Source organism: Anomaloglossus baeobatrachus, chromosome 6 (genome assembly GCF_048569485.1).
Source record: "Anomaloglossus baeobatrachus isolate aAnoBae1 chromosome 6, aAnoBae1.hap1, whole genome shotgun sequence".
Lineage (NCBI taxonomy): Eukaryota > Metazoa > Chordata > Amphibia > Anura > Aromobatidae > Anomaloglossus > Anomaloglossus baeobatrachus.
Genome location: NC_134358.1, coordinates 308,569,931 through 308,583,481, shown reverse-complemented (window position 1 = coordinate 308,583,481; position 13,551 = coordinate 308,569,931). Strand labels below are relative to the sequence as shown.

At 39.5% G+C, this 13,551-nt stretch overlaps 1 protein-coding gene across 1 annotated transcript in view; it reads left to right on the top strand.

Moving 5' to 3' along the window:
- ADAMTS16 (ADAM metallopeptidase with thrombospondin type 1 motif 16) overlaps positions 1-13,551 on the top strand; it is a 547,822-nt gene that overhangs the window by 99,310 nt on the left and 434,961 nt on the right. The window contains exon 4 of the mRNA XM_075314921.1: positions 1,303-1,603. Within this exon, the coding sequence (XP_075171036.1) occupies positions 1,303-1,603 (301 nt within the window). The remainder of the gene's footprint in view (positions 1-1,302; positions 1,604-13,551) is intronic.

Genomic DNA, 13,551 nt, shown 5'->3' with positions numbered 1-13,551 from the left:
GTTGTTTTCCACCAGGTGGCGCAATAGGTGGTTTCATTGCGTAGCGCATGGCTACTTTACTATACCTAGACACCACTTTTTTGCCTATAGCCACCGCTGTTCTCAAGTTAATGGCGGTGGACAGGAAATGGGTGGACACACTGTATGTGTAATCTGAAAATGAAATTGTTTAAGTTAAATTTTAAGATTAAAATCCTGATTCTTGCAATTTTTATTATGACCACTGAGCCAGATAATAAACTAAGGCTTTTATTCTGTTAAGGTTATTTTATAGCAGTCATCTCATTATCAATACAGACTGGATTATGAAGAAAGTTCATAGCTGTATAGGCGTTGAGCACAAGCATGCCCATCACATCAAACATCTCAAGGTTTTAGGTTCTTATGGTATTTTTATCTACTGTATAATGTAAGAAAAAAGGATGTGGTGTTGCACCACTGGTATTAACTATTCCTGTACCTGTGGGTGAGTAGGTGAAGTTGGATACTCCTAAAACTCGCTATATGGTGGTGCTCATTCTAATAGGAAAAAGTCCAAATATAAGTCCAAAACATAGAAAAAAAATAGTGACACTCACCATAATGTGAAATCCATCTTTATTAAAATGAGTAAAAGTAAAAGCCAGCGGGTCGGTTGCTGGATGCAGGCACCACAGAGGATGATGGCCAATTCACGCCAGTGGCACGTCCATGGGTCCTAGCGCGAGCGGCGTTTTCACGGTTGACCTAAGGTCCTGTGGAAGTGCCGCTATTGCGAAATGGCCGTCATCCTCTGTGGTGCCTGCATCCGGCCGACAACCCACTGCCTTTTATGCATGGATTGAAATAAAGATGTATTTTACGTTATGGTGAATGCCAATCATAGTAATGGCAGAATGACCCTATAAAACAATAACATTCAAAAATATATAACAGAAAATACAAACAAATTAGAAAAATACTATGTTTAATTATGTGGATTTAAATAGTAAAAACTATAATTATTCAAAGCTGTGTCTCCTGTAGGAAGTTTACAGTCAGTGGCAAAAAGGTTGCAACATGGATTGGAATACAAAAAGGAGAAAAATGCTAAAGCTTATAATAATAAGTAACGTAGCAAATATTTTTTCATTTATACCTGGAAGAACACTTAGATTAGATGGGTCTAAAAAACTGGAAACTCAAATAACGTGATTTTACCAGGTCCATTTGACACAATATAAAATGGCTTAATAAAAAAAAAGGAAATGTTATTTTATTTTTCTTGTCCATTTTTTACTTGTCCTCTACATTTTTTCTGATTACTATGTTTTCTGTTTCCAGTCTGGTTTAATAAGGACACAAGAAGCTGATTATTTCTTGAAACCACTGCCTGAACATATTGCACTTAAGCACAATTACTCCACCTCAAATGGCCACCAGCCCCATGTTCTATACAAGAGATCGACAGACAAAAAGATGTATAAAGAAAATATGATATCTCTAGTTGAGCGACAGCAAGAACTGGAACATCAAAATGGGATTTACCATTCCCATCCAAGACCATCTCATCAAGATCGTCGACACATGGGCAAAAGACATGGAAGAAGTGTCAGACAACATTACTGTGGAAGACGCAAGAAATGTATGTAAGGACGTATTTTTTGTATTTTTAAACTGTAAAAAATAATTACATTTTATTGATCTTAGAGATAGTTATTATACTTATGACATCTGTCAATCTTTCTCAATCTTTCTGAATATACTGTATTCTAAGGAATGAGAATTTACAGCTTGTACTATAGAATTCACAAATCATCTGACCTACACAGCCTACTAGAAATTAGGACCCTGATTTATCATTTGTGGGTTTGTTTGTTTGTGAGTCACTGTTATTTTTATCTTGCGGTATTCATTGCCATTCTTGAAAATGGTGCAAGCAATTCATGAAAAGTTAAAAATTTGTCTTTGTTTTTGTCTTTACCTTCTTGCAAAATGTTACAAAAATTTCTGGCATACCTGAAAACACTAGGGAGAGAACTGTTTACATTTGGGCAAAAATTTAGGCATTTTTCCAAAAGTCGCAAATAATAAATCAGGCGAAAACAACTGCAAAGATGATGCCCACATTGGAGAGCTAAAACAAAAACAGATGAGCACATAAAGTGCTTTTAAAAGTCATAAATGAGAAACCAGCATTAAATACACAAAACGAGACAAAAAAAGGTGAGAAATTAATGATGAATCTGCCCCATGATGCCTAAAAAGTGAAACCTAATAAATTAGTTATCGTTTATAAATAGAATTAAACCAGATGTTAGTGTTTGGGCAATAATTGATTGCTCTTTGACATTAATGAAGCATAAGTGCAAATGATGTACGGCAAATTGCCATGATTTTTATGTACCAAGTGATTTTTCGCAATGCGAATCTTGTCCACTATACTGTCACCACGGATTATACAGAGGTGACTTCTCTGAAAGGCAATATTTATTTTTGCATGTTATTAGTACAATAAAATTATGCTCTCGCCAAGAAGCGGTTTAGACATGTTCACATGTTAAGCATTTGTTGCGGACATTTCTGCATCAAAAACATGTCCCACTGCATAAAAACTGCGTTTTTTATTTTTATTTATTTATACATTTTTCCCTTCATTAGAATGGGAGGAAAATAAGATGCAGAACAGCAGAAAGCATTGACACGCTAGGGATTTGAAACTGTTGCAAATGTGCAAGGAAAAAATAACCACTATGCGCATGAGATTTCAGAAATCTGATTCACTTTGTTGGGACAGTAAAATGCTTCATTTTTCATGACAAAAATATGAAGTAGAAAAACTCAATGTGTGCACATACCTTTAAACATGACTTTCACTGTATTTTTTTAAATTTTATCTAAGTACCTCCTCCAATTGCTTCTTTTTTTTGTGTCCCTCCATTCCAAAATTATGCCCCTAAGGGTAAGTTCCCACTTCCATTGTTTTGCATCAGTCAGTTGTGTGACTGATGCAACGGATACATTGCAGATAGTGGCACAACTGATGTGACTGATGCTATGAAAAAACGATCCGTTATGTTGTTTGTTTGTTTCTTTGTTTTACCGGGGGCCGGCTATTGTGAACGATCAGCTGATAGGCCGGCTATTGTGAATAATCAGCTGATCATTCACAAAAGCCGGCCGCCGGGCGATCAGCTTATCGTTCACAATAGCCAGCCGCTGTGTGATCAGCTGATCGTTCAGGCCGCTGGAACTGAAACTGAATTTACAGTCCATCATGGTTTTTTACTGTGCGCATGCTCACAGTAAAAAAACGATCCGCCGCACACAAAAAACGTTACATTCTGGGTTGCTCCCGCCTGACAGTCAGTCAGTAAATGACTGATCAGTCACGCAGCGGATGCAATGCAGGGCCATCAGTCACAATCCATCACTAATAGAACTCTATGGGGAAAAAACTGATTCCTGCAAAGTGTTTTGCAGGATACCGTAATTGCTCAAGGCGACGGATTGTGACTGATGCAAAACAACGGAAGTGTGAACTTACCCTAAGTAGTAAAGAAGTCAATTTTCCTTCAAATCCACTTGACATATACCACAGAACTTCTCTCATAGAGAAGAAAAAAACAGAAGTTATGAGGAGAGAAGTTATGTAGTTTACACCCAATAGAGCAAAAGTAAAAATGTACATGTTTATTATTAGAGTTGGGGAGGGTTATAAAATTGGAATGGAGGGGCGCATATGAAAAAGAAACGCTAACTGTTTTAAAGTTATTTTTGTTAAATCTTGTTAGTGAAAAGTGGAGTTTTTCTCACCAAGTACCTTGTAGTTAAATGGGTTGTCCACTACTAGAACAAACCCTTTTAATTCCACATGTTTCACCCATGTAAAATCAAAAAGCCTATACTCACCTCTGCGACCAGCGCTGTTCTAGCGTACCGGGACCCACAATGCCTGGGCTCACATGATGTTGTGACATCGCGCAAGCCACGAGTCTAATCAGCACCAGCTTTAGTCTCCCTGCCTTTGGACACAGGAGCAATCAACAGGTAGTGAGCAGGAGCCACAATGCTCACTTTCTGTTGAAAAACTCATTTGCCCATAGGCGGGAAGAACGAAGCCAGCACTGACTGCACATGAGGCTCGCGAGATGTCACAACGTTAAGTGATCCCCCAGCACCCCTGGAACAGTGATGGACGTAAAGGTGAATGTAGGCTTTTTTATTTTACCTGGGGAAAATATGGAATCAGAAGGGGGTTGTCCTAGTAGTGGACAACCCCTTTAACTGTTCTCTAGTGACATGTTCAGAAACTTGTTCAGCCAGTAAAAACCACCCCTTGGTGACTGAAAACACTGGGCAAAAAAAAGTAAAACTGTATTTACCCTGAAAGATTATCATGGATAAGTATTCTTAAGAACACTCGCTTCACAATAAACTTTCAGTGTTTACAGGCTTCCAATAACATGATAAATGAGCAAAATGCTTGCTTATTGGGTGAAATGTTCTTTTGCACAAAATAAAATTGTGCAGAATCATCCCTTACCATGGTCCCAGCGGCGGACATATCATTGGTGTAGCCTGTTCAACCGAATGGGCTCAAGAGATAAGGGGGCCCATTTCCACTTCCAAATCAGTTAGAATTTTGCATATTGATGAGTTATTGGACTGCAAGGGGCCCATGTATTGTACTTGTACTGGGGCTCTTTTCTGTCTTTGGCCGCCAGTGTATACTCCACTTGCCTAAACAGAGTACTCAATGACTAATCGTTAGTCCTTTAGTGATGCTAGTCTGTGTAAATGGCCCTTAGAGAGGAGAACATTGTGTTAGTTTCCCTGCTATGGAGGGCACTAGAAGGCAGCTTATTAGTCAGAGCACGCACAGAAGAGCTCTGCAGTTCAATGTTAGACAGAGCCCATTTACCTCAATTATAGAAGGAAAAGTTAGCCACAACATTTTTTTCTAACGTAATCTAATACTAATCTTGGTAACCAAGGGGGGCATGGGTGGCAGAGGCACCAAGAGACATATGACGAGTTTGAAAGAATTACAAGCTTCCACTGATTAAAACTCTCAAAACTGAACATTTTGGCCATAAAATTCTGAGAGGGAGTAAGCCAAATGATTCCTGCTGCCAAAAGTGTCCCATAAAACATGTTGGTGGCCGCTCCATATAGTGGGCATGCCTTTTTACATTAATCCCTGGAAGACTTATAATGGTTGAGGGTAAAATGAATAAAGGAGAATTCAGAATTTAACGCTATTGATTTCTACAAGAGAACTGCAACTTGAGAGATTTATTTTCCAGGAAGACAACAATCCTTAATATAGCTCCAAAGAATGGTTTTAAAACAAAAATGGTAGTGTCCTTAAGTGACCAATATGGAATCCAGGCTTTTATCCAATTGAGAATTTGTGGCTGCACTTAATTATAAATGTTTAATCTCAGGCCCCATCAAAAAGGGGCAGGGCCTAAAAGTCCAACAAATAATTAAACCCTTTTATGTTGGCACTTAAAGCGAACCTGTCATGTGCAATTGTCGCGGGCAGGGGCGCAGGCCACAGACAGTGGGGAGCTACTCGAGACGTTTGGATCCGGGATCGCGGCTGTGGCTTGATTGGCAGCCGGATCCGGGACTCTTGCCGCAGTCCATCGCCCTTGGACGTCCAGGACATTTTGAGTTCCCAAGTTCACCAGAGCACTTTATTTTTCCAGACTATCAAATTGCTGATTTGGTCACTTCTAATATTTTTCCTATTTCTCTGATTATTTTTTTATTTTTCAGCCTGATAATGGTCTGTTTCTCTTTCATTGAAATTTCCTTCCACTGCATGTTATAGGTTCACAGCAACAGCTTCTAAATGCAAATTACATACCTGGAATCAGCTCCAGACCTTTTACCAGCTTAAATGTTGAGGAATTAATGAGGAAATAGCCCATGCAGCCCATTAAAGATCTTTTTAGATAATTGTCCAATTACCTTTTGGTCCTTTGAAACAGAGGCAGCTACTTATTAAAGAGCTGTAATTTGTAAAACCTTGCTCATATTAAAGCTGAGAGTCTGCACTTTGACTTCATATTAAGTATAGAACTGTATCTTGAAATGTTTTGGTAATCGGATAAAATGCCAAAACTTTTGTCACTGTACAAATATTTCTGGACCCAACTCTATATTATATTGGCGTCGTAACTATAAAGAAAAGAAACAGATACAGGAACAGACTAGTTAAGGCAAAACCATTTGCTCAGACTGATATAAAGAAATGCACATTCCCACAGCATCTTGAATCACACAGTAGACTTGAGGTTTCATGAAATTGCAATCACATCCACTTGCTTGAAATGTTCGACACAAATGATTTTCTGCACAGAAAAATGCTACAGAAAAAAATGCAGCATTCATGCTACATGGGAGCATAGTTTTAGACACTAGTGAGCTTCCATTATGTCTAGGTACAGATTTTGGGTTTTTTTTAGTTCGACTTTTTACCACCTAAATATTAATGCCACACAATGATTTAGTAAATACCACCATACAGTGCTCTAAAATTACAGTAAACAAATAACAATAAAAAATATTGTTATAAGTATTCTATAGTGTGCAAGTAATAATAATGTACAATTCATATTGAGATTCATGGTAGTATCAAACCTCAGCTGCCAGGTTGTCCTGCTTTATAAGCGGGGGTGTCTGTTGTGCCCTGTGTGACTATGCAGAGCACCGTCCAGCCCTTGTAATGAACCATACTATGTCTTCATCAGAATTTATGTACAGCTGATTACTGGTGTGGCAATAATAGAAGATAAGAAATATTGTGACATTCATTGGCACATGTTTTAGGGTGTACTCCTTTTTGTTGACTTATTAAGAATGTATAAAGCATATTAGATGAATACTTATCTCATAAGAAGCCAGTTATAATAATAGCTTTATTAGCTTGAAATGTACTATAGTGTGTAAATAAATCATCTATTTGACATATTTTCTTTTTTGCAAAACCAATACTTTGGGGTATCATTGGTACAGTAGGAATTTCACTATATGTCTAGCTTTTATGGTCCCCCTTGTTGGGATTGATTATCTAAACCAGAGGTGAGGTTGAACACCATGGAATTGAGGTGATGGTTTAGTGAAGCGGGTCTTGCCAGGTCGCATATGGATCAGTGAAATGCAAGGGGGTATGAAGGATGGTAGAAAGACAAGCAGATAAAGTAGAGCCAGGTGTGTGGATTTCTATGGGAAAAATACATGTATAGGCAATCTGACAGTTTGTGGCTGAGATGCAGCAAGCTGCCTAATCTAATGGCCTCCCCCATATATTGATATCCAGCATGAATAAAGCAGACAGCTAGAGGCTTTAGCCCCCAGCTGTGTGCATTATCTTGGCTGTGTATCAAAATATGAGGAACCCTATGTGGCCTTTTTAAATTAAATAAATAATTTTAAAAAACGGCATGGGATTGCCCCCAATTTTGATACCCAGCCAAGATTAAGTGGACAGCTGGGGGCTGGTATTCTCAAGCTGGCTAGGCTCATTGTTATTGGAAGCTCCCAGCCTAAAAATAGCTGCTCACAGCTGCCCCAGATTTGGCACGTCCATTAGATGCTCCAATCCTGGCTCTTTACCTGATGTGGTCGCAACTAGGGTAATATAAAGGACTAATGACAGCTGTAATTTATCAAAAAATTACACTTGTCATCAAGCCCTAGGTTAGTAATGGGGAGGGGTCTATGATATCTCCCACATTACTAATCATGTAAGTAAAAAGAAATAAACACAAAACAGAGAAAATCCTTTATTTAAAAGAAAAATCTTTTTGTCCAATTTTTTAACCCCCAGAACACCCCTGCATGTCTGATGTAATTCACAGACACAACGTACCACAACGTTTCTGGCCCTTCTACATCTAAGGTCGCAGTGTGTAATCACATTAAAAAAACATGACTGAGCACCGCGGCGTCAGAGACAGACAAATGGAGCTGCAGCTGTGAGAACAGTGATGTCAGTGAGTTCACCTGAGGTCACAGCTGGCGGTTCCCATGGTCCCCAGCTGTGAACTCTCTGAATTCAGTGAACTCACCTCAGGTGAAGTCTATGAACTCACCTATGATAAACTCAATGAACTTAATACCATATTACCAGCTTAGGCTATGTGCGTACGTTCAGTATTTGGTTGCAAATAATCTACATCTCATGGCAGAAAAATACACAAAAAATGCGGTTTTGATGTGGTTTCCTTTTTCAGCCTCTGCCCCCTCACTGAAATGAATTATCATCTGTGATTCTCATTTCAAGGGCTGTCCTGGTCCATACTGTGCCCCTGCACACTGTCGTCGTGATGTGCACAGTGACAGCGTGCTCTGTGTTGCCATCTCAGATCAGTAGAGCTGGCAGCAGAGCAGTGCACGCTGATTGTCAGTGTACCTAGCAGCGCTCTGAGACCAGTGTAGCCCTCACAAGTGACATCACTTGCGTGAGCGCCGATAGTCTCTGCACGCTGCCAGGTACTGTGACACTGACAATGGGCACTGCTTTTTTTCTGGTTCTACTTATTTGAGCCAGGAACACAAAACGCGCTGTCATTTTGCAAGTTGAAAAATTAAAGCATGCAGAGACATAGCACGGACCAATAAAACCACTTAAATGAAGTATCACTGATGACGTTTCATTTGATGAAGGGGACAAAGGATGTGGCTGTGACTGCAGCTTATGTCCCCTGATGACACTTTGTGTATCCCAACATGCACTGGGATTCTCAAATGAAGCGTCAAAAGACAATAAGTAGGTAAAAAAATAAATAACAGCAGTTAGATACTGTAGTTGGGGAGGAATATTGAATTTCTTATTAGGAATTAGTTTATATTGCAGCAATAAATAAGTAGGGACTTACAGTAGATTACAATGTCTTCAGCTTTCGGATCACCCTCTTACAAGCTCAGAACACTAGCACTCCAGCGTAATAATTTACCACAAACAAAAAGGACTACACATAAACATGTTTGATTTTTTACTTGCTTCATTATTTTCACTTTTTACTTCTAATTTACATGTAAAAGCATGTTTTCTTGTGGTTACTTTTCATTTTCTGTATAGTGTTATGCTTTTACCTGTTTATTTTTGTTTTGTTCTTGATGAACTTTATTAGCAGAAACAAAGCATTAGTCATATGACACTCCAGTGGTCTGTTTTCACGTGTGCATGTTTTTGAGCATGCTGTCTATTTCTGCCTGTATATATACTTGTCACTGCTGTTTGTCCTGAAGAAGTGTGATACTTTGAAATGCATTAACAAAATGAATCACATTTATTCATACAGTTATGCAACTTCATCTATCTAGATGTCATAGGACACTCCAGTGGTCCATTTTCACGTCCTAAAGTATTTGAATACACTGCCTATTTATAACTGCATGTATACTTTTACTTTTCACTGTGGTTTGTCCTGAAGAAGTGTCATACTTCGAAACGCGCTGGCAAAACAAATCACTCTTTATCCATACAATTTTCAACTCTATACTTGTCCAGGCAGTGCAGGATTTAACCAATTCAGTTCCAATTGCTCTACTACACAGGAAGCTGTCAGTGATGTGGGTGGGGTTATAGTGTTCAGTAGTCAGAGAACTCGTAGATCTGCAGCAGAGAAATAGGGATTTTATGAAAATGGCATTATGCATCCAAGTAATTGCTGGAATCAGGGTCTCTGACCCCACATTATGCTGCTCAGATGTGGTAGCAAAAAGCTGGTAACAGATTTTTTTTAAATAATGCACTTCAAAATGCAATACATATTGTGTCCACATTGAAATTTGGGAATGTACCCTATACTGTCCCATAATGTCCATGACTCAAAAAGTTCCCAGTAAGAAATTGTGCCATCGTTAGTACCCCACAAAGTTTTTTTACTAAGCTGCTCTATTTCTTATTAGCTCCCATATAAGAAGAATGCTATAAAAATAATGTTCCTACGATATAGTGGCAAATTTATTATACATATTCTCATACCCATGAGGAATCCAAAGCCATCTCTTTTCACCCGCAGCTCATGCAGTCTGCAGCCCCATACAAACAGGCGACATAACGTCATTTTCATTCTCATCAGCATGCAGTTACACAGAGTGCCACAAAGGTAACACTTTGTATGGTGAATTTTATATGGCAAAAAATGGAAACAAATGACACTGGGTCTTTATGGCCTTTGGCAAAATGTAAGTACCTTATATTGGATTCTAGTCTAATACAAACCCAAAAATATGATACGAATTCAGAAAAATAAAACACTTTTTTTAAATGTGGATCCAAGAGACCATTTAATGCAAAAAGAGAACGGATGCTGAAGGCATGCATACGCATCAAAACTACATAGAGTAACCCACAGTAAAAGGCCCTTTAGAATTTACTCCTTTTAAACCTGTATTTTCATCCATGGTTTTGGCATGGTATTTTATTTTTATAACTTATTTTAATTATTCTAAGATGATTAAAATGTGTGGCTGCTGAACTCATTTTATATTTTTATAAATGACAAAACAACTAAAAATACTCAGATTCAAACAACAACCACACGAGTCTAAAATTAGGTAGTGATAATTGAATATATTTAATAACAGTGAATTATTGATTCTCATGTTACTTTTCTTATTCTGCCCTTCTTGCTCCGGTACCATCAGTAGGAGAGGGTAATGCAGGATCAGAGCTTTTCAGGTTTTGTTTGAGGTTTGCAATTCTAGAGGCTCATAGGCTAGTAGAGAAGGTGTGCGGAATAAACTCATTTTTAATGTAGATACATTTGGGGAGTAAAAATAGTTGTTGCATACAGCCCGATTCAGCAAGCATTGAATAATAATATAATAAGTATATTTGCACTTCACAGTTGCAGCTGATGGTTTTTATGAGGTTATATAATAATAATAATAATAATAATAATAATTCTTTACTGAATAGGGTCAGATCCATTTCACACATTTTGTGATTGTACAGCACTAATTTTAATTACTAACTGTTCTTCCATAAGTATCCTCTTGTCACTGGACATTACTTCTTCAATACTACTATAGTTATTATCTTTTACCGTGCACCAACTAGTGCTAGAAAGTATATGTTTGCCGACTTCTGGTTTGAATATGTGGGGAAAAATATGTGTGTGTATATATATAATACTAGCTGTATTACCCGGCTTCGCCCGGGTTAATAACTGTTGTTAACAAAATAGAATGTATTAACAAAAATGTATTCTGCACACAAAAAACACAAAACAAATATATAGAAATATAATTATTAAAAGGCAAAAACTAAGCTAATAGAAGCATTTCACAACATATATTTCAACACCACAGATATTCCACACAGATTTAACTAAATTGGTCAAGTAATGTGCTCCGTCTGTCTCTTTCCAGGTCTGTCTCTTTCCCCGTCTGTCTCTTTCCCCATCTGTCTCTTTCCCAGTCTGTCTCTTTCCCCGTCTGCCTGTCTCTGTATGTCTCTTTTTTTGTCTGTCTCTATCTCTCTGTTTCTTTCCCCATCTGTCTCTTTCCCAGGTCTGTCTGTTTCCCAGGTCTGTCTCTTTCCCCGTCTGTCTCCCCATCTGTCTCCCCGTCTCTTTGTCTGTGTCTTTTCCTGTCTGTCTCTTTCCCTGTCTGCCTGTCTCTGTCTGTCTCTTTCCTTGTCTGTCTCTATTTCTCTGTCTCTTTCCATGTCTGTATCTATCAAGGTCTGTGGCTTTCCCCATCTATCTTTGTCTCTCTGGCTGTCTCCTCCTTCCCTGTCTGCCTGTCTCTGTCCCTGTCTGCATGTCTGTCTGTCTCTTTCCCCATCTGTCTCTTTCTAGGTCTGTCTCTTTCTACGTCTGTCTCTTTCCAGGTCTGTCTCTTTCCAGGTCTGTCTCTTTCCCGGTCTATCTCTGTCTGTCTCTTTCCAGGTCTGTCTGTTTGTCTCTTTCCCCTTCTGTCTCTGTCTGTCTCTTTCACCGTGCGGGGTTAAAATTTCACCTCACAACATAGCCTATGACGCTCTCGGGGTCCAGACGTGTGAGTGTGCAAAATTTTGTGGCTATAGCTGCGGCAGTGCAGATGCCAATCCCAGACATGCATACACACATTCAGCTTTATATATTAGAAATATATAAATATATATATATATATGTATGTATGTATGTATGTGTGTGTATATATATATATATATATATATATATATATATATATATATATATATATATATACTAGAAGGTGGCTCAATTCTAACGTATCGGGTAGTCTAGAATGCATATGTAGGTTAGCAGATTGAATAATAATATAAACAGTAAGTCTTGAATAATGATGGTTCATTTTTTGCTCATTGGTCTCCTGCTGTGCAGCACGCATCGGCATGTTGGGAGACCAACGATCTGAATGGGCGGGGAGCCGGGGTAAGCTAGTAACCATGGTACACATCGGGTAACTATGGAAAGCGGTTTCCATAGTTACCTGATGTGTACGCTGGATAACAGCGTACGCCGGCTCCGGCACACGTGTGCCGGGAGCCGGGGTAAGCTAGTGGTTTCACACATCCGGCTTTTCTCCACTTTGTCGGATCCGGCTCGCTGCCGTAGGCTGGTTTCAGACGTCCGTATTTTAGGTACGTGTGACATCCGTTTTTTACACGGATGTCACACGTACCCATGTTATTCTATGATGTGCCTCACACGTCCGTGTTTGCACATGGACCGTGTGACTTTTCATGACCCCGCACGCACACACGCAGGCATCTCCGGCAGCATGGATTTCACACGGATCGCACACTGATGTGATCCGTGTGACATCAGTGTAAAACATACCAGAGAAAATATGGGTCTTTTTAATAAAAATATTTTCTATATTTACTTCTCCCTAGCGATGCTGTCTCTGGCTCTGCTGCCTCCCGCTTCTTATCGCCGCTCATTATACTCACTGAATATTCAGTGCCCTGTGTAGCTGGAAGTGGGAACAGCGCTGGGGACTTCAGTGCCGGGGACCGCATCGCTGGGTGACTATACAGCAGAGTGTGTGTGTGTGAGTATACATGCATGTGCACTATGTGTGTATGCGCTCGGTGTATCCATGTGTGTCTGCTATGTGTGTGTGTGTGTGTGTGTGTCTGCTATGTGTGTGTGCTCAGTTTGTGTGTGTGTGTGTGCTCAGTGTGTGTGTGCTCAGTGTGTGTGTGTGTGTACATGCATGTGCGCTATGTGTGTATACATGCATGTGCGCTATGTGTTTATGCGCACGGTGTATCCATGTGTCTCTGCTATGTGTGTATATGTGCTCAGTGTGTGTGTGTGTGTGTGTGTGTGTGTGTGTGTGTGTGTGTTGATAGGCGGTCAGGAGCGGGAGGCAGCAGAGCCGGAGAAAGCAGGTAAATATGAAAAATATTTTTATTTCACAGACCCGTGTTTTCTCCGGTACCTGTCACACGCATGCAAACACGGATGTCACACATATGACCATAACCATGTGTGTGACTGGTACCTGATTAAACACGGACGTCTGAAAGCAGCCATACACTGTGTACAGTACAGTGGCCGCGCCGCAACTTCCTGGTCACATGCTCCGGTCACATGACAACACGTGATCGGAGCT